This window comes from Scomber scombrus, chromosome 18 (assembly GCF_963691925.1).
Source record: "Scomber scombrus chromosome 18, fScoSco1.1, whole genome shotgun sequence".
Lineage (NCBI taxonomy): Eukaryota > Metazoa > Chordata > Actinopteri > Scombriformes > Scombridae > Scomber > Scomber scombrus.
In genome coordinates this window covers 25,476,972-25,498,882 of record NC_084987.1, presented here as the reverse complement: position 1 = coordinate 25,498,882, position 21,911 = coordinate 25,476,972, and the positions used below count along the sequence as shown (strand labels likewise).

The 21,911-nt window shown below is 39.0% G+C and overlaps 1 protein-coding gene and 1 long non-coding RNA gene across 2 annotated transcripts; both read right to left on the bottom strand.

The window, feature by feature from the left end:
* Nucleotides 1–352: 352 nt before the first annotated feature.
* Nucleotides 353–10,006, bottom strand: LOC133999476 (protein NLRC3-like). Its single transcript, XM_062438667.1, has 10 exons — nucleotides 9,888–10,006; nucleotides 9,693–9,809; nucleotides 9,371–9,452; nucleotides 7,748–7,976; nucleotides 5,731–7,534; nucleotides 5,443–5,616; nucleotides 4,504–4,677; nucleotides 2,756–2,929; nucleotides 2,620–2,660; nucleotides 353–1,611 (listed from the first exon to the last, which is right to left on the bottom strand). The coding sequence occupies exons 2-10, from the start codon at nucleotides 9,740–9,742 to the stop codon at nucleotides 1,061–1,063; spliced, it is 3,279 nt and encodes a 1,092-aa protein (XP_062294651.1). The 5' UTR covers nucleotides 9,743–9,809; nucleotides 9,888–10,006; the 3' UTR covers nucleotides 353–1,060.
* A 105-nt stretch (nucleotides 10,007–10,111) lies between these two features.
* On the bottom strand, nucleotides 10,112–13,794 carry LOC133999480 (uncharacterized). Its single transcript, XR_009927382.1, has 3 exons — nucleotides 13,781–13,794; nucleotides 10,322–10,485; nucleotides 10,112–10,213 (listed from the first exon to the last, which is right to left on the bottom strand). It is a non-coding gene; the product is annotated as an uncharacterized LOC133999480 (long non-coding RNA).
* Between the last annotated feature and the right edge of the window lie 8,117 nt (nucleotides 13,795–21,911).

The following is a 21,911-nucleotide window of genomic DNA, read 5'->3' as shown; positions in this document are numbered from 1 at the left end:
ACAACAATTGCTTGATTATATACACTACCGGTCAAAAGTTTTAGAACACCCCAATTTTTCCAGTTTTTTATTGAAATTCAAGCAGTTCAAGTCCAATGAATAGCTTGAAATGGTACAAAGGTAAGTGGTGAACTGCCAGAGGTTTAAAAAAAAGGTAAGGTTACCCAAAACTGAAAATTATACAAAAACACTTAAAAATGTAGGTCTTTCCTACAGAGAAATTGCAAAGAAAGTCAAGGTGTCTGTCAGTACAGTTTCCTTCAAAAGGCAGTCAGAAACTGGGGGAAACTCTGAAAGGAAGAGGTCTGGCAGACCCAAAGCCACAACAGAGTCAGAAGACAAGTTTCTGAGAGTCAACAGCTTAGCGATGGCCCTCTCAATGATAACAAAACACATTACCATAAGACACACAGTGTATGAAGCAAAATCAGTAAGCTTACATGCATAGTCTTAGATTAAAATGATCAATCCAATTGTTGATTCTTCTTCACTTTTACAAAAGTCAACAAAGTTGTTTTTTTTGATCTGGGAGAGCAAAAGTGGAGATGGGTCAGTTTCAAAGGGTTAAATTGATCTGTTGATTTAAACTGTGAAGCAATTTTGGAACTTTAATAGTCATAGTCTTAAACAGTCTTGTCAAAACCAGAAGAGGCCTTTAAGCCAAAAGGGCTTACAGCCAAAACAGCCACTTTCATACAGGTGACACAAGTCAAAGGTATTTCCCCAAGGTCAGGGAAACAGAACATTCTCATAACGGACAAATAAAAGTCTTTACATCAAAGATGCAACACGCAGGGTAATGTTCTCAGGTTGTGTGCAGGTTAGACAGAAGGTAAGTACTTTCAAAGTTCTTGCAGTAGTCTAACATTTGGCTGTGGATGTTACATTATTGCATACACAAACTCAAACAAATTCAGTCTGATTCGGGCAGCGACACTGTTTTTTCCAGTGTGGGTGTGTGCGTCTGTGTGTATGTCCCTACTGTATATTAAGTGCTGTGTTTCAGCAGCTGTCTCTGAGCATCGGTGTGGGTCTCTCTTTCCACTGGAGGGGATTCTCCCTACTCAAACTTGCACAGAGACACAGACGATTCACATGCACACTGTAACTTAAATCTGAACGCAGGATAGAGAGGTTCAGTGAATGTGCAGTGGAAGGTGTGGAGGTGGATCAGTGCACCAGCAGATACCCTGTAGAAGGACAGAGTACCAGCAGACCAGTCCAGATACACTGCAACTTTGCCAGAGTCAGATGAGGAGGTGCGGGCCGGTATGCCTGTTGTTCTCTTATTGTGACAGGCAGAGTAACCATGAACAGAACAGAAGAGACCCCAGGACCTGCTGTTCTCACCAAGACAACATTCATTAGAGTCTCCTTTCCTTTTGATTCCTCTGTATGTCACTCCTACATTCACCCACCCTTTCCACTTCACCTCCCAGTAGCAGCTGCTACTCAGACCTTCTCTACACAGAACCTGCTTCCAGTGGTGAAATCTGTCTGGATGATCAAGATAAGGCTGTACCTCTGTCATCTCTGTCACCTTTCTGTTGTCTTCTGACAAAGAGAGCTGACTGTGTGCTGTGTTCGGGTCCAGATTGAGTTCACAGGCATCTGGAAGGGAAGAATACACAACAGGTACATTTTTTATTTGATATGTTCTGAATGATTTGTTGATTAATTAGAAAAGAGTAAGCTCTGCCAAAGAGGTTCTTTGAGAAACTGACAATGCCTGGGCCAAAGTCTGATTGATAAGCTGAGTATGAACCACAGTAATCAAGAGATAAAATACATCATAGATGTGGTGAGAGGGAAAGATTGACGGCCCACACTAACATTACTTTGGTCTTGTTCATAAGTACTGATGTAAATTTGGGGTCAAAACTATGTGTCCTTATTAATTCTACTATTGACAACACAAGATTCAAAAAGAAAAAGTGGAATTTATGTTTTGTAACCATGTGGTCATTTCCACAACCAGGTGCAAAGAACTTAATTTCTAATGCTAACTTCATACAAGTTGAAGAGACATGGAAAAATGTGGCTTGTGCCTTACACAGAACTACTCTCCAAATACTAAAAATGTGATCACTGTAATTAGTCTGTAAAGCTGTTCGTAATGATGTGGCTCACTGATGTGATGTAATAGTTGTACAAAAACAGAGGTCTACAGGACACAGGAATAAGCTATATCAGGCTTTTGATAAACACACAATACTATTTCCATTCATTGTTGGATTTGTTGACAGTAAGTCAAATTCCACAGCCCTGTATTTGCACTATTGCATTTGAAGGTTTGGCTGAAGCTACTATGAGGCTTCAGCACTCTGAGTTATCTTAACTTATTCGGTATCTAACAAAGGCACGGTCTATTTAGTGTGAAATTCTCATTTTATTCTCCTACAAAATCTAGTTTTTAAATATCACATTGTTTCAGCAAATGTGTTATCTGTATTTGCATAATTGGTTACCTAAGTCTAGTAGGCATGGTTTATTTGATATAAACCTTTATTACCTGGGGTTAAGCTCTTCTATACTTTCAGGCTTTCTTATCTGTAATACTTACCTCCACAGAGGTGCTGATAATGACTTTATCAGATGCATCAGAAAAAATCAACTTACACATGAAGGGTTTCAAGCGATGCCTTCCACCATAGTCAACACTGTAGCAGGAGAGACACAAGAAATAATGAGGCAACATACAGATAGATCAAACTACATACTGAATGAGCTATAACTTTGCACTAATATCACCTACCAGAGCGTGTCCAGTCTGCACTGTGGACTGTCAAGTCTCGCAGAGAGCAGCATCACTCCCAAGTATCCTGGATAATTGTAGCTCAAGTCCAGTTCTCTCAGATGGGAGGGGTTGGAGCTCAAAGCTGAGTCCAGAGACACACAGCCTTCCTCTGCGACCTGACAGCCTGACAACCTATACATATACAGTGTATATTACATTCATATACATACAGTATATGTGTTACATGACAGATCTTTCTACATAGTAGTCTATATCTTCATTAGGCTAGGTTGTGATAATTATGATACAGTACCATACTACACCAAATTTGCTCCAACTCAAACAACTGACTTATTGATCAGATTTGTATTTTAAAGTCTCTATTTAATTCATTTATTTGCGTCGAATGTATAACCATAACGTTATTTGCTTGCACTTGTTTTTTATCCTGGAATGATGAGTGAATGTTGATGTATTTGTGAGACCCACTGCAACAAATTCCAATCAACTACGTCGTCATGGCAATAAAGTATTGAATCTTGAATCTTGTTTGGCAGTGCAGTTTACCATATTACACTGTTTGCAGGTGCTTTGTGAATTAGACGCTATTTCTTGTCTCATTTGCACCAGTTTAGTGGCCGCAAAAGCTGTGCAGAGTGGTCCTTAGTCTACGTGTGATTTGTAAACTTAAGCCCACAACCATACAGTCAAACATGGTCACAGTGAGTGCTCTATCAGGGCTGTCCCTTGTCGCTATTCTGTTTGTGATTATCATAGACAGAATCTCCAGATTCATCCAGGGCTAGGAGAGTGTCCAGTATGAGGGCCTCAGAATTGCTTCTCTGCTTTTTGCAGATGATGCAGTTCTGTTGGTTTCATCAAACAATGACCTCCAGCATGAGAGTCAACACCTCCAAGTCTATGGGCATGGTTCTCTGCTGGAAAACTGTGGACTACTCCCTCTGGGTTAGAAGTGAATTGAAGGAGTTCAAGTATCTTCGGTCTTGATCCTGAGTAAGGGTAAGATTACAGTAATGTGGGTTCTGTACCAGACTACTGTAGTAAAGAAGAAGCTGAGCTGGAAGGCAACATTTTTAATTTACCAGTTGGCCTATGTTCCAACCCTCACCTATGGTAACAACAACAACAATTTGGTAAGTAACAGAGTGAGATTGTGGCAACAAGCGTCTGAAATGAGTTCCCTTCAGAGGGTGTCTAGTCTTAGCCTCGCTTGGAGGTGTTCCATGCACCTGAAACTGGTATAGAGACACCCAGGCAGACCCATGATGCACTGGAAGGATTACATATTTCTTCCTGCCTAGGAACTGGAGTATGTTGCTAGAGATAACAATGTCTGGGTTAACTCACTCCATCTGCCTCCATCACGACCAGGTCCTTGATAAGCCACAGAAAATGGATTGGAACGGTATTCTTCTGCTTTTTCAAATCAGCTCTGTGTTTTCCTTTTCCTTATTTTTCCTTTTTCATGTTGTATTATGCAAGCTCCAATTCTGGACTTGTTTTGGCTGTAACATAACACTAACTTTAGCTTCCCTGTCATCACATTACATTACGTTACATATTAAAGAAAATGAGACAATATATAGTGTTATTCCCTTGTGTTGCAATAGTGTTGCATTGCTTTTGAACATCTGTCTCTGAACCACCCAGCTTCGGGGCCATTTTGATTAATATGGAGGAATATAAAATATGTTTTGAAATCACAACACTTTGGTTTTCTGGTGCATTCTGGAAAGAAATGTAACCTGAGATTTTCCAGTCTACACTGAGGGCTCTCTAGTCCTGCAGACAGCAGCTTCATTCCTGAGTCCTGCAGATCATTGTCACTTAGATCCAGCTCTCTCAGGTGGGAGGACTGGGAGCTGAGAACTGAGGCCAGAGTTTCACAGCTTGTCTCTGACAAGTTACAGCCACGTAACCTGAAGAGGCATGAAACATAGAAATCAGAAATGCTTCTTTAATTTCTCTTGAAGAGGCAATAGTTGTTATAATTAATTTGCCCGGTTACATATGCATTTTCAAACACGTACTGGAGGCTTTGACCCCTGGAGAAAAAACTGTTTCTCTTAATTGAATTGTGTTTATGAAATGAAGTTAACTGGCAAGAATTGGGCAGTTCTGCAAAAACATTTTGCTCAATGATATTTTTCAACATTACATGCCAACACTTAATAAAATATTTTCTATCTATTTCTTGACAGCAAACAAAACAAAAAGCAACATTTTAATACTTCCCAAATATTGTTAATTAATAAAAATCCAAAGTTTAGAGTTGAATACCAACCCTTCGGGGAATTCATATTTAACTTCATACATTCAGATTTACTACCAGCAAATTGTATTGTTGTCTATTATTGAGATGCCTACTTAACCATTTGTGAACTGTCCCTCTTGAACAAACCCCATGTGGTCTAGATATTTAAGCAAGTGCCTTGCATGGCTAACTTGGCACCAGTGGTCTGTGAGTAAAGGCAAATTGTAAAGCACTTTGGATTAAAGCACTACATAACTTCTGACCATAAATGCAAATGCACTCCAAAGTTCACCACTCTGAAATCCACTCTTTTACTACAGTACTACTTTCTCCATTAATACTGAAAATTTGCACTGGTTGTAAAGTGTGATCTGAAGAATTGTCCAAAAAGAACAACTATGAATAAGCACTGAATTCATTCATCACTAACCCTAGAGTTTCCAGTTTACACTGTGGACTCCCCAGTCCAAAAGTCAGCAGCTTAACTCCAGAATCCTGCAGGTCATTGTTACTGAGGTCCAGTTCTCTCAGACGAGTTGACTTGGACATAAGAACACAGGCCAGGGCTTTACAGCTTCTCTCTGACAACTTGCAGTCACTCAACCTGAGGTTGCATTAAGGACAGAAAAATACTTGAAATTTAAATGTTTGTATTTCATCACAAATAAAAACTATTATATTTAACATAGTAAGTCTGTCCTTTTATCAGTGCACCTACCGAGATATTCTTGAGGCTTTGACCACTGGCATCAGCCTCAGGAGACCTTCCTCTGAAGCAGAGTACTTACTCAAGTCAAACACATCCAGATCTTTTTCTGATGACAGTAAGATGAAGGCCAGAGCCGACCACTGAGCAGGAGACAGTTTGTCTGTGGAGAGACTTCCTGAACTCACGTACTGTTGGATCTCCTCCACAAGAGAATTATCATTCAGCTCATTCAGACAGTGAAAGAGGTTGATGCATCTCTCTGGAGAGGGATTTTTCCTGATTTTCCTCTTGATGTATTTGACTGTTTCCTGATAGTTCTCTAAGCTGCCTCGTGGTGGTTTTAGCAGTCCTTGTAAAAGTGTCTGATTGGTCTTCAGTGAAAGACCCAGGAGGAAGCGGAGAAATAAATCCAGGTTTCCATTTGGACTCTGTAAGGCCTTGTCCACAGCACTTTGGAAGAGGGGATTTACTTTAGATTTGTCCCTCTTCAGTGAAACCCAGCGGGATGTTGACTCCGGTTCTGACAATAGATTGACACCAGTGTTGACGAAAGTCAGAACAACATAAAGAGCAGCCAGAAACTCCTGGAAGGTCAGATGGACAAAGCAGAACACCTTGCCCTGGTGCAGCCCACACTCCTCTTTAAAGATCTGTGTGAACACTCCTGAGTTCACTGAGGCTGCTCTGATATCAATGCCACACGCTATCAGGTCTGACTCATAGAAGATCAAGTTGCCTTTTTGCAGGTGTTCAAAAGCCAGTTTTCCAAGAGACATGATGATGTTGCAGGTCTCTGTGTTCCACAGTGGATCCGTCTCAGCTCCTCCTCGGTACTTGACATTCCCAACTTTGCATTGAACCACCAGGAAGTGGATGTACATCTCTGTCAGGGTCTTTGGCAACCCTTTAATGGTTTGTGATCCCATTAAAACCTTCAGAACTGAAGCGGTGATCCAGCAGAAGACTGGGATGTGGCACATGATGTGAAGGCTCCGTGATGCCTTGATGTGGGAGATGATGCTGCTGGCCTGCTCTTCCTCAGTGAATCTCTTCCTGAAGTACTCTTTCTTTTGGGTGTCCGTGAACCCTCTCACCTCTGTCACCATGTCAACACACTCTGAAGGGATCTGATAGGCTGCTGCAGGTCGTGTCGTTATCCAGATGTGAGCAGAAGGAAGCAGTTTCCCAGTGATGAGGTTGGTCAGCAGGACATCTACTGTGGTCGGCTCTGTAACATCAGTCACGATCTCATTGTTGTGGAAGTTAAGAGGAAGCTGACACTCATCCAGACCGTCAAAGATGAACACCACCTTGAACTTGTCAAAGTTGCAGATTTCTGCATCTTTGGTGTCAGTAAAGAAGGCATGAAGAAGTTCCACCAAGCTGTACCTTTTTCCACTCTGCAGATTCAGCTCTCTGAAAGTGAATGGAAACATGAACTGTATGTTGCGGTTGGCTTTGTCTTCAGCCCAGTCCAAGGTGAACTTATGTGTTAAGACTGTTTTCCCAATGCCAGCCACTCCCTTTGTCATCACCGTTCTGATTGGTTGATGATCTCTGCCAGGTAAGGGTTGGAAGATGTCTTCACATTTGATCATAGTTTCTGGCCTTGATGATTTCCTGAATGCTGTTTCAATCAGTCTGATCTCGTGTTCATCGTTGACCTCTCCACTTCCTCCCTCTGTGATGTAGAGCTCTGTGTAGATCTTATTCACAGGTGTTGGGTTTCCTGCTTTAGCAATTCCTTCAAACAAACAGTCAAACCTCTTTTTTAGGTTACCTTTGAGCTTATTTTGGCACACTCCAGCAGATCCTAAGCAGAAATACAAAAATTAAACATGTGTGAGGGATATAGTAATTTTGGGGTACATTAATGCAGCATGACATAACTCATCTCATATATGGTGGGAATACATAGATGTACTGTACATGCAATTGAGTGCTGCAGGGCAATTGTTGTGATTTTTTTCTTTACTTTTAATGCAAACCACTGTGCACTGTGTGTACAGCTACACTGATAACTTACTGCTCTGCAGGATGTTAGCCAGTTCCCCCTGCTTCATTCCCCTCAAAATGTACAATGTGATCTTCAGAAGGGATTCTCTGCTGCTTTTTCTCTGTTCCTCCTCCTCACCATTGACCACTTCCCCATCCCTTTTGTGTTCCTCTAAGGATTTTGTGTAATCTGGATTTAGAACTTGCTGGAATTTCTTCAGCTCAGTCCTCACAAAAGTGATGATGTTCTCTTCTAGCACCTGGAATAATAAATAAAATGAAAAATTCAGATGGAATTAATTGGGCATAGAAAAGTTAAGGCATCATTCTGTGAATTGAATTTGCAAACCCTCACAACCACATCATTTGCAAATTTTATACAACTCACATGTGCAGTAGCAGTTGCCAACACCTGTAAACATGTTGATGGGTAAAATTAGTGGAGTTTACCTTTAACTATTGTTCTATAAGCACATGGAAGCCCCCCAGTGGGCCCTGTTCATCTGACCACTGTGGAGCAATACATTTGAACTATAGTCGCAATGTGTAGATTTCTGTTGCACAGAGATTTCATCATCTAATAATATAGGCTGAGGGTGGTGAAGCCTGACATTCCCTGAACCATCAACACAACACATCAATTTCCAATGAATAAAGCTGTCATACTTAATGCTAAAGACAGGCCTCGATTCAACTAAAAGAAAGACAACACTGAACTTACTGAATAGGACAGGACCACAACGCTACTCTTCCTCACACCACTTCTGATAACACATCCATGTTTCTTAATAAAATTGATAGTGCACTAATCCCAGAGATCTTGAATAGTCTAATGGGTTGGCAGTGCCCTTAATTGGATCTAATGAGTGTACCACAGCAATGCCATGTGCTATACAACTGTGCATTAAAACCATTTGGTTCTTTGGTACCATAATCTGTACATAAAAACCAAATTATATTATACCAATTATGAATCTGATGGAGTATTGCTGTGAGAATATCCAATCAACGCTCTCTCACAATTTTATTTCTCTTTCCATTATTGGCAGATTAAAGTTAAAGATTACACTTTGCACACAAAATGGGTCAAATGACTCTGTGTAATGTGAATGGGGTAATATATGGTGACAAACCCACAGAGAACTATCACCAACTCTACAGTGCATTTTAACATCTTCCAGCTCATGGTTTTGCTTTCCTAGCCTGCAACTTTACAGTTTTGATTCAGTCTCACTGCTCTCATCAACCGTATTTCCAGCAGCAGCAGGCAGCTGTTTTCAGCAAGGAAGCTCTGATAAACCCACTGTACACAAAGTTAGTGATGAGCTTCTGAATACAGCAGACATTTAGCTGTGAAAACCCAGATATTTGATTGGTTCTAACAGAACTGGTGGAGATCTTGGATTTCCAGCATCTTGTGGTGTACTAGCCCCAGTTGACCAAAAAAAGTGATAAATGCAGCTTCCATGAGTAACTACACCAAGTCTAATAGTAGTAGGCTTTCCATTACAGCAGTGCTACTGCTCCATAACAGTTGAGTATGGTTACAAATCCGAATCACATCAAGTGTGTTAACAACTCATTTTTGTAGAGTGTAGCATGGATGTAATTATGACAGATGGTTGTTTTTCAATAATTTAGATTATTTACACACCATAAATACGGAGGCCAGATCTGCTTCATCATGCTCCTTGTCAGATTGACCAGTGGCAACCTCTGGCCCCTCCTGGTGGTCTCTTTGGAGAAAACATGACATGGATATTGATCCACAAACATTAATTATTAAGAACACCATGAATTACTGAGCAGAGTTCAGTTGGCATACAATCAAACTGTAAAGCTTTTCCTATCAACCAGATTGAAGTCCAGTACTTGTCTTCAAATGTGGCACACACATATAGTATAGATGGATTGCTGAAGAGAGTTGAATGTGTTGTGTAAAATGAAACTCAGCTGAGAACTACTGTAAGTCTTACCCTTGTTCAATACAGAGTTGCCCATGATTGAAGCATTGAGGTAGCATCATAGAGTGGGAGCTTTTAATAGACACACAGCTGGGTACAGAAGAGTCTGGTCCATTCTGAGTAAATATACTGAACCAGAAGTACAGAAAGAATCATATTTACATGTTTTATTATGTTTCAGTGAAGTTGTGTATTTAATATAAATACCTCTGGTCTATAGAGAGATCACTGTCTTCAAAGGCAAGGGGTTCAGCAATGGAGCTGTTGTCCTTTATTGACACACAATGGGGTTTAACTGAGTCCGGTCTCTCCTGATGAAAGAGACTGAACCTGAAATACAGAAAGAATCAGCATTTGAAATGTTTTGATTGCGTTTCTGTGAAATGTTTTTAATCATGTATTTAATACATCTTCATCTCCGCTCTATAGAGAGATCTCTGTCTTCAAAGGCAAGAGGTTCAGCAATGGAGCTGTTGTCTTTCACTGATACACAGCTGGCTCCAGGGGAGTCTGGTTTCTCCTGCTGGAATGAGCTTTAACATTGACAGACTTTGTTAATCTGAATAATGATGTGGTGTTCGATGTGTATTCTCTACTTTGAGCTTGGGGACAGGCTTAAAAGTGAAAATTTCTCATCTTACCTCTCAGCTTTGTTGTGGCTGTCATGTTCCTCAGATAATTTAAAAGGAGGGACCTCATCCTCTGTCTCTGCACACAGATCCATCGTAGAGCAATGGATTTGTGTCCGTGTTTTTACCACAACACAGTCACTTACTTCATTGCAACAAGGTTGTTGTAATCATTCCTGTCAGTTTATTGAGAAATACATCATACATTGTTCGTTACAGTATGGTAAAATGACATGAAATTATGCAAAAGACGTCAACACTCGTTCCACTCTTTAAAGGGGTATCTGTATGCTTTATGGGTTATGCATATACACTCATTATAATATTACAGTGTTATTGGTCCAGTGGTTAAGGAGGTGATGGTGGGCTGGGAATCTTTTATAGAAATTATTCTGCAGATTTCTTTCTGATGTACCTATCTTTTGTGAATGTTTAGGTGGAATTTTGATAGTATGGTATTACGTCGTTTATGAATATACAAAGATAAGTGTTGACGAAGTGGCACACTCTGAAATGTGAAGCTACATGCAACAACTGAAGGTCGAGTTGATCATAAAAAGATTATCAAGATAAAAAAGTTGTGGCTGTATATGTAGAAATGACTTTCACTGTGATCAGTCAGTGAGTCTGTCTGAACTATGGCAAAGATTTATAAAACAAGGTAAATTCAGACAGTATTCAAAAAGTTACAGTTTCTGGAAAGAAAAAGATTGCATGTATTATAATAAAAATCCCCTGGAGGCAGTATGAGGTCATCATACAAACACTGATTCAGCATTATTTCAAAGTGAGTCCAAAGTATCAAGTCTAGTGAATATTTGGAGACAGACCGTAATCTTAACCATAACTGATTCACTCCTTACCCCGAACAACCAGCAGATAGTAGCTGGTCTGCACAGAATAGAAAATAGAAAAATATAGATAAACTTTAAAAATATATATATTCAGGCTAAATACGGAAATCACTTTTCTGACTATAGTCTTTTCATTCAGTTCTATCTGATCTGAATCTATGAAAATTCATGTGTGTTTCTTTTGTTTTTTTTAAATAAGCACTCAAACTCTCTTTAGTCTCCACATCTGTAAGTGATTGCATAACTATTCATAACACTGTGACGTTAAGGTGCTTCTGACTGTCAGAATCTTACAATGTTCAGTCTGTTGCTGCTTAGAACCTAAAAACAGAAGCCAGCTATCTGCAGCTGAGTTTGGTTATTTTCTCCACTATCAATCATCTTCTCAAACCACAAACTCCCTCACTTACAGACATTACAGAAGCGCACTGCTATCATTTTCTGGCCTTTTAAAAAAAAATTGACTCAAGCCATTCTGTCCTCTCTGGTTCATCCAATCTACCTCTCCCAAACTACTGCCTACTCACAGTTTGAGATCTTCCAGCCCCTTAACTGCTGCCCAGAAGTCTCACAGCAAGAGGTTGAGGCTATCATCAAGAGGATGAAATCCTCCACTTGTGCCCTCGACCCCTTTCCTACAGCCCTATTGAAGGAAAACATGTATGCCATAAGGCCCCTGATCACCACTGTAATAAACCACTCTCTCCAGGCTGGCTATGTTCCATCTGCTCTAAAAACTGCCATAATCAGACCACTTCTCAAGAAACCCACTCTTAGTTTTTGCCAATTACAGCCCGATTTCTAATATCCCATTCCTCTCCAAAGTACTAGAAATAGTAGTTGCTGAACACCTTCAGGACCACCTCTAATATAACAACCTCTTTGAAAAATTTCAGTCGGGTTTGGGTCACAAATGACCTACTTAGGGCAGCTGATGCTGGCTCACCTTCCCTCCTCATCCTCCTTGATTTTTCTGCTTCATTCAACACTGTTGGTCATGGTATACTCCTCAACCGGTTACATCACCCCACTGGACTCACTGACACTGCCCTTAGGTGGTTTCAGTCTTACCTCACTGACAGAACAGAGTACATTTCCTTTGGAAGTGCAAAATCCCGGACACACACTGTCACCTGCAGTGTCCCAGTATACATGCTCCCCCTTTCACCATGTCATCAGTCGCTAAGGAATCTCATTTCATCACTACGCTGATGACAACTTTACATGAAAACTTACACACTCTCCACTGCAGCTTTGTCATCGTCATCATCATCTTCTATATCAACACTCACCGCCTGTCTGGAGAAGATTAAGGTGTGGATGAAACACAACTTTCTCCAGTTGAAAAGCTCCAAAACTAAAGCAATTTTAGTTGGCACCCCACACCAGATCCAGTCAACCTCTTTAACTAGCATTACTTTCTCTGATCATGACACTCCCCTCTCCTCATCAGTCACCAACCTTGGTGTAAGATTTGACCCTCAACTCACTATTGAAGCCCATATCAAACCCCTCTGCAAGATGTCCTTTCACCATCTCAGAAATATTGCCAAACTCCATCCCACGCTAACCTCATCTGATGCTGAAAAGCTGGTTCACGCCTTTGTCTTCTCCAGACTGGATTACTGCAATGCATTTGTCATTGGGATCCGTAGCAAGAATAGGTTCAGAACAGCGCTGCAAGGATCCTGATGAGATTGCGAAAGCATGAACAGATCACACCAATTCTGCATTCATTACAAGAACCTGACTCACCAGTGCACATATGGCAATACCATTTTTTAGAACTTTTGTCTTTTAATTATTATTTTATGTTTGATGTTTTTGTTTGTTTTGTTTTTTTGTTTTTTATGTCTTGTAGCACTTTGAGTTTTGTTTTTCCAAATGCTCAATTGCTTCAAGTGCTCAATAAATAAATATTATTATTATTATTATTATTATTTATTTATTTATTTATTTATTTATTTATTTATTTATTTATTTATTTATTTATTTATTTATTTATTTATTTCTGTTTTGTGGCTACTGATTCAGCCAATGAGACTCAGGGGTGTGTCATCAATACATTCACATTTCATAAATTAATTTAAAAAATCTCTTTTTCATTTTTCAGTATTTTCTCTCAGTATTTGGGTCTCCTCTCTTCGAATTGAACTATTTTGTTTTTGTTGTTTTTGTCACTTACAAATCTGTTGTAGTAAGAGTGAAAGAGTGCAGACTCAGCTTATTGTTGGGTGTGTTTGTATATTTTACTATTTGATTTGAAGCTGCTGACACTCTCGCAACTTGGCATGACATTACAGAGTGAGAATTCCAGCATAGTAATAACCTAAACAAATAAACACTAACTAATATGTTAGGATATTCATATTTTCAACCAAAGCGGCCACATAGTCCGATCATTTTTCAGGCCTAGACCTTTTTTTTCAATCTGTTACAACAACAAAGTGACTTAAGGAGACAAATAAAATCCTCTAAAACACAGACGACAAGCTCTTCATTAATTAACAGTAAGCAAAGAAAAATGGTTTACTTTAAAGTGAAGCAAAAATGAATAAAAGACACAATATATTACAATACAGAGGTGAATATAAAAAAATTTTAATATGAGACTTACTTTGGTAGTTTTTCTGAGCGTCTTCAACTCTGCAAGTCCTGATAACGAAAGCACAGCACCCTCATTTCCTGCAGAGGCAAAAACAGAAGTGCAATAAGAGAAGTGCAGAGTTGCCCCAGTTTCATTTCTACATTATGTAAAACACACAATACAAAGTCAAAACAAAATTGGGAAAATGTTTTTTCCAACTTTACACTATAAACAGTCATATCACATCCTGGATACAGTGCACAAAAACAGTACTCACCCCCGTTTAGTGGTTTTCATGTTTTATAATCTTACAACACTGAATGCAACTTTTTGACAATGATCATCAGACCACAGAATCTTCTTCAGCCCTGAGTCTGCCACTTTGCTTCCGGCAGACTACAGCTGAGATGTCATGTGATTTTTTTAAGAATGGCTTTCTCTTTTTTCCGTCTCACGCTATGAAAGTTGAGAAATTTCAAAAACGTATTCATCAGTCATAATAATGACAAACTCAGATGAGCAACTGGAAACCCCTGACCTTAAGGTTTTGCAAGACATTTCAAGAGAAGGAATTTAAATCACATAAATTCATTCAAATGACAGTGAAAGTAAAGTATCCCAATATCAATCCAGTGAGGCCGTTGTGTTAAAGGTGGTCCATCTGTTGCAGTTGCATTTCACAATGATGTATTCACTTGCTTATAAATTCAAATTATTATGGTCTTTCTTTGCTTCCCTGTTAGTTCAAGTTTGCATGCGATTTGATTTCAACTTTAAGATCAGAATTTAACTCTAACTGTTTTGAATCTGGTGATTATTGTGATTTTTGTTATTTAAATACTTGAAATCAAGTTTTTATCATTTCAAAGAGAGGAATTCAAATCATATGAATTCAGATGAATGGATGTGAAAGTAACACATTTAACAGTTTTTTCTGAATGTTGAGACACTTAACAGAGATTCTTGAAGCACTATCTTTGAAACCATTAACACTTGTAGCCCATAGAGTGGTGTTATAATTTAAAAACAGCAAATGTGTGTTTCTTTTACCGATATATTTATCTATATCTTATACATTTCTTATCCAAACAACGTCAACAACTTGGCACTGCACTTACTCGTGCCCATAGCAAGACACCTGTCACGTTTGAAATCAATCGGATGAACGGTTCGAGAGATATGCGAATAACAAACAAACAGACAGACGTCATTTATAGATAGATCAAGAGAATTGAGAAGAAATCAGGATGTGGGTTAGAGGGCAAGTATCATTTCCTGCCTACATCACATCCTGAAATGAATTAAACTCTTTTTATGACTCTGACTTTGTCAATATGGTTGGCTTAATTGGAAATAAGTGACTTCATAGCTGTTAAACCAATTTTGCATGATTCAAAAGAGAATATGTACTGTAAATACTGTAAATACACATGTGTGGCATATTATAAACTGTAATATATTTTACTCTTTTGTTTTCAGTCATTTTCTTTTTCTGTTGTTATGCTGCCTCATGAAAATATTTTAACATGTGACACTCTGTTGTATGTGCCAGTGTCAAATGATCAAATAGACTATTTCATCATAGTGTAGAGTGGCAATATTGTAATACTGTATAATGTGCATTAAGACACAAAATTGAACTCAATTTCATTTACCAGCATACAGCTTCTGTCTCTCTTCAGATGACTTCCTCAACCTTTCCTGTGTGTCCCCTCTCCTGTATGTCTGTTCAACTCTATAATCAGATATTTGTATTGATGTAAATATGTGGTAAGGGTTTATTAGAACCACATGAATCAGACTGGTGAATATATACACGTTTTATGTGCTACTGCGCCATCTGGTGGACTAAATGAATAACAACATCAAACATAAGCAGTCTCAACCATGGCCTCCTGCTTTGCGTGGCAAAGTTTCCATTTTGGTTTTTGAGCAAAGAATGTTGAACTTTGTTTAGAAAAAATATCAAGAATCACTCCTTGTTGTAATTAGTTTTAGTTTGGCATCAAGAGTGGTTGCACCTGAATAGGTATTCTAAGCTTCTTACAACAATTTGTCTCTATCCTGACCCATTCAGGAACCATTATCAGCTGCTAATGGACTGTCCAGATGCATCAGTGCCCCACAGTGCATAACCTGAGTCCTAGACAAATCCAGCTTTTGGGTGACCTATAGTCTGCTTAGACCTCAGGAACTCAAGAACCTTAAACCTAGGTTGTCAGTAGAGGGCCTATTGCCCTGCATATTTAGGAATTGTCAATACAATACAACTGATGTTATCACAATGTTGATGTTTTTATATCAGTATGGTTTTCTGGTAATGCAGTAATAAATGAATCCACTGTGTGAAACTGCTGATACTGTTCAGGGATGTTACCTACAGGCCACAGGCCACAGTTACCTAGGACACAGGCCACAGTTACCTAGGACACAGGCCACAGTTACCTAGGACACAGGCCACAGTTACCTAGGACACCATCCGCTGGAGGGGTGCTAAAGCAAAAGACACGTTTACTCGTTGTAAGACTGGATTTGAACATGTTTTTGATCATGTATATGTGTCCATGTGTATCTGTCCACATCTTATCTCAACATACGACATCAGCCTAATGTATTTTGTGCACATTTATGGCTCAAGGATCTCTCATGGTCAGTTTTTGAAATACCTGTTTTATACCACCATTGACTGCTGACTCCTCATTCTTCTTAACCAGGCCACAAGTGATTAACATCTGCTTCAATCTGGAATCTTGTTTCTGCTAGGGACAACCACTCATGCCTTGTTACCAAATTAGATCAATCAGTGCCAAACTTCGGTACCTTGAGAGCAGATTAGGTTGTGAATTTAATTAAACATTGATAAGTTTCATTATGAACTTATTGTAAAGCTTAGACTTTCATCTATTCAGCAGTTTCACTGTTTTATAATATGCGTTGCGACATAAAAAAAGGCATTTCTGGAAATTTGCTTGGCTGAAACAAGGCTTACCTAGTCTGTTGGAGGGCACATTCTGGCGTTTTTCATTGCTCAAAAACTGACATAGAAAAATGTGATGTCATCTTGAACCAGAGCATCTGTCGATCAGTTCCAAACCTGACATGTTTTAATCCACTGAAGTTAGGAGCAATATGAGATGTAGAAATCCCCATTTCTGTGGTCTTTGCCTCCATCTTGACTGTACACACCTGGGAGAGATCTGCATTCTACTTAGTGTACTCTTCTAGTTATCAGTTTTTTAAAAGTCTAAAGTCCCAAATGTGTGCATTTCATTATTAAATAAATCTGAAGGCCACACTGCAATAGACACCTGATTTTGGGAGGAGTCTGTAGGCTAACTCTACACCAATGGTTTTTTTCTGGGGCAGCTTTGGGTTGCGCAGAAAAGACCCACAGTGATGTAAAATCTTAGGAAAGATGTTCTGGGGTAAATTGAAAGAGGCTTATTTTGATTAGTCAAGACGAGTGCGGAGTTTGTGTCCATTGGGAAAAGGGAGACATCAGTAAACCTCACTCTGATCTTAGCACTGATACTTCTGTCTCAACAGTGAGTATCCAGATTGAATTGTGTAGGAAATTCTTAGTTTACTTGTGTTTGGATGGAATACAGCAATAGTTTTTTCATATAACAGAGGAGCGATTGCTCAAAAATTGCTGGGCTGTTGTAGACCGAACTGCAGAATATGTGACTTTTTTTTAAGGGGACTATTAGTTTCAGCTTCCTTCAACCTCATGGGTTTTTCTTTATTTGGATATTTGAGCATCACTGTTGTACTGTACTGTGTTTCTGTGAGCTCACCTTAAATCTGAGTTTAAGGGTTATATGTATGACTAGTAGTCATACTGTCTAGTTTTGAGCCAATCACGGTCTGTTATGTAACTCATACAAGTGTGATGAAGAATATTTGCATATTCATAGAGTCTGGATTTTTGAAGGGGAAGGAGTAGATGAGATTTTGAGATTTTTTAACAAGTTAACTGAACTTTTTTGTGGAAAACCTCATCAGACACACTTATTCAAAGCAGGGTCTGTCTGTATGTCCTAAAACTAAAAAAAGGGGGGAAATTAATTTTTATGCAACATTCAGATAAAAAAAAAAAAAGTTTAAGTGAAATGTTTTATCAGGTTTTACACATTGTTTTTGTCAATGTGATGTGAAATTTAAAGATACCTTTTATTTCACTTAAATTGAGAAAAATGTATGTAAATTCATAATAGTGAACTTTAATGTAAGTGGACAAGAAATAGTATGGTTTTGTTTGTCTCCAAATTAACTAATAGGCCTAAAAATGAACACAAACTTTTTTTTTAAGTTGTTGAAGAGTAAAGACACAGATTAAATATGATGGTTGTAAACTTCATATAAACCACACACAAAGAGCACGAGGAGGCAAGAGGATCCGTTTTCTCATCTTTTAATAACACATTCATATCTATGCTCTGTTTTGTTTACAAGGAGTTTAAAACAAGTGTTGATGAGGACTAAAGGAATCAGGCAGGCAGAGGGTGAAAGTCCATATACTGTAAAGACCAAAGGCGCCATCTGGTGGAAGGAGGGAGACTTTACCCTTCTAATGCTGCATCTGTACAAGCTGGGACTCGAGCAAAGAGCCTCTTCACGGCTGACGGTCAATTTCATTTTCAGTTTAGAGGCTGAGCCCAGATCGGATTATAGTCTAGTTGAATCCAGCTCAGGGCAGCATGAGAAGGGCCCACGTACAGAAATGATTCAGGGTCCCCCTCCTTCTACCTGCAGCTACACAGTCAGCTAAAACAACAGGTCCTTTTGCTTTTTCAAATGACTCATTAGAAGTGAAAATAGATCATCGGTCAGTGTAGAAGGTCCTCGCAGGGCGCTCTAACTCATGTAGGCTTTTCACAGAGAGAAAGAAAATGCTAAATGCACCCAAACACAAGAGATACAATCTGCTGTCATAAAAAAAGAGAGAGAAATTAGAAGTCAACCAAAAATAAACAGGAAAAAAGGTTTGAAGTTAAAAAAAAGTGTAAGTTTAATGAAATGAATGAAAGAAATGCAAATTGGATAAAGAAATCTCATTTATGTTGGGTTTTTTTTTTTAAAGAAGAAATTAAAAACAGGCAGTAAGTTTTTGTCTCCCCCTTTCAGTTAATTATTCCATTTCATAATCCTTACAAAACAACTAAGAATGGAGAAAGAAAACAAAATCATCTTTGGAAGAAGTAAAAGTTTTTTTCCTTTAATAGACTATCCACTACAGTATATGGAGATGCCGCTACCCAGTTATTCATTTACCTATATTTCTTTCAAGCAACTTTTTTTTTTTTTTTAGTTATTTTTGTGTCCTTTTTCAAAAAAAATTTACCATTTACCTATTTTTTTTTCCTAAGAGGTAGATCAACAAAACAATTACATGGTTACAGGAGTCGTGCCCCTTGATTCAGGAGGTGAAATCACAGGGAGGGGAAGTGGAGCAGCGGGGCGGAGCTGAAGGAGGATTGTGGGTCATTTTTAGCGGTCTGAGGCAGGTGAATGAAAAACTTGCAGTGTTCAGTTAAGATTCAAAGCGGCATTGATTTCTTTTCTTTTTTTAAACTTAAAAATAAAAAACGTGAGGTTACTGACTGGAAATAACATTGAACAGTGGAATAGAAACTGTTCCCAGAGCAGTAGATGCGAGTGAACACCTCTTTATGATTGGGCCACACCTAGGCCAATCAGGTGACTGAAAATTCTGCCCGATGCGTGAGGGAAATCCTCTTCCCAGCTGCCCTCACCCCACGCCACCCTGCACCACAATGTGTCCATATTGGGTTTTTTTGTCTTTTTTTGTCTTTTTTTTAATTTATGTACTCATTTATTTTTACAGTCCCATCTCTAAGCTGGAGAGGTAAAATTTTTCAAAAACCGAAAAATAAATTAAAGTCGAAGAGTGGAAAAAAAAAATTAAAATGTTGTGACTATAACATAGACTGTCCGTCCTTTCTGTCTGTCTGTCTGTCTGACTGACTATTTGCTCTTGTCTGTTTTGTAATAAAAAGAAAATAAAAGAAACAATCTTCTAGCTGAGTTTGCGTCTGTTTTGAGGTAGCGTTCCTAGTTATGTGTCAAGAGGTTTGTTTGTTACGTCTCCGTAGGGTGTCCCTCTGCCGGGTCTCCATTTTGCTTCAAAATGACTGGAGCCCGTTTCTGCTGAGGTACAGGGTGGGGTAGGGGGGAATGGGGATACACGATATGGAGGAGCTTGCATCGTTTTATGGCAAACTGTCCTCGCAAGAGCTTGGAGTCTGTCTATCTGTTTTCTTTTATACATCTGTCAGGGCCAAACTTCTTGCTATAAGGCCTATGATGCCACAAACAAGAAGCCAGGCAAGTTAGTTTACCCTGAAGTCTGAATTTCCAAGCTTATTTATGTATTTTTGAGAGAAACTGCCTTCTGACTGAGAGCAGTTGTTACCAGAAATCTACAAAAAGACAATAACAGTGAGTTTCGGAGCCCATGTGTGTACTTTACATCGGTGCTGACCATTTTCTAAAGCATGCTGTAGTGTTTTAGATGTGCCTTTCAATGACTTTACATGCATCCCACTACAGAGAATTCTCGAGAGATTCTTTTCAGCATCTTTCAGTTTATTGTTTTGGTACTTAAATTAACCACCCGCAACTTTGCTATGTTGGTTCAGTACCAGTCAGCGCTCTCATAACATCATTTTTGGCCACAGTAGGCAGTTATTTTCATCAAAAAGAAGCCCCACTGTCCACCAAACAACAGATAAACAAAAGTTAGAATTTAGCTGGTGAACACTGACATCATGTGGCCAAAAATTGTCATTGCAGGTGTTTAAAGTTGCTTGATTTAAGTAATCCACCGCAGTGAACATCATGTCTGCTTTTGTCCTTGTCCTTGCTGAGTTATAACAGACTGGTCTTCACTGCAGTACCAGGAAACAAATATTTTCAATGACAGTAAAAGCAGGTATGATGTTCAGTGGGGAGGCTGGATCAAGCAGCCACCAGGAGCAGCAGTGTTTTGATGCGGGTCCCCATTTTGTTTGTATCTTGTGCAAGCGCAAAACCACCCGGGTGATGTAATTAACATTTATGCTAATTGACACTATGCCACAGATTGATTGATAGATGGTGGCACAATGCAGGGAACAAGAGGACCGTGAGCTAGCAATAGTCGATGTAAACAAAGCAGGTTTCGAATGTTTCCGAAAGAAAAAAATCTGCTTTTATGAGGATTGAAACCCATTTGAGATGTTTGTTAGATCTTTAGAAGAGTAACACTGAATTTAAACAGAGCTTTGGATTTTTAGAAGAAAACTCCACAGTGTACCTTTAGCTTTAAATTGGATTATTCGCATCGTCAAGATACAATAGATACAACAGCTAAGGTGGATCCTCGAGGGTTTGTTTTACGTCTTAGTGAAATGAATGTAAACCTACAAATACTCTTTCACAGATCAAAATGTGGTATGTATGTTTTAGAAAATGGCCATCAGTAATATGAAGTAGCGATTTATAGTAAATGGGATAAAACATGACAGAAACACTGGTATGGTCCTTTAAACAGTCTTGGAATAAGCTTGATCCAACAAAATCATCCAAGTTTGATAATTACATTTTCTATCACGTGGAATCTCTGTCCACTAGCTGATAAAACTCTTCAATAACTTGCACTTTTAGGCCCAGAGTCAAACAGAAGTGATCCAGATCGGATTTCCTTCCTGTTCAAACAGAGAGGAAAATCCAATGAAATGTGATTCATGTGAATTTAATTTCTTACTGCCACAGAGCAGGTGCTAAAAGGTAGCACAGTGTGTGTGTGTGTGTGTGTGTGTGTGTGTGTGTGTGTGTGTGTGTGTGTGTGTGTGTGTGTGTGTGTGTGTGTGTGTGTGTGTGTGTGTGTGTGTGTGTGTGGGCGCTCTGTCTTTGTGGGGTTTTTTGTGTGTGCGGAGACACAACAAGCCTAAAGTGTACTGTCGCTACTGTCTCTACTGTACATAGAAAAAACAAGATGAGAAGAGTTCAGCTCCAAGAATGAGATATCACCAGTTTGAATGAAGTAACCTTCACTTTCTGAAATGCTACTGAAGTTATCTTAAGACCCTTTTCTGTAAGTTCAGTATTACAGGTTATCTACTCAAAAAGGCTCTACTGCATTTTGGACTGAGACCCT

Excerpts from the sequence above, each read along its gene's own strand:
- LOC133999476 (XM_062438667.1), bottom strand. The coding sequence starts at position 9,742 with ATGATGCTACCTCAATGCTTCAATCATGGGCAACTCTGTATTGAACAA. Across the intron at positions 9,453-9,692 it reads CAACTCTGTATTGAACAAGG|AGACCACCAGGAGGGGCCAG; the intron begins GTAAGACTTACA and ends TTTTCTCCAAAG. Across the intron at positions 1,612-2,619 it reads TCGCTTGAAACCCTTCATGT|ATGCCTGTGAACTCAATCTG; the intron begins GTAAGTTGATTT and ends CTTCCCTTCCAG.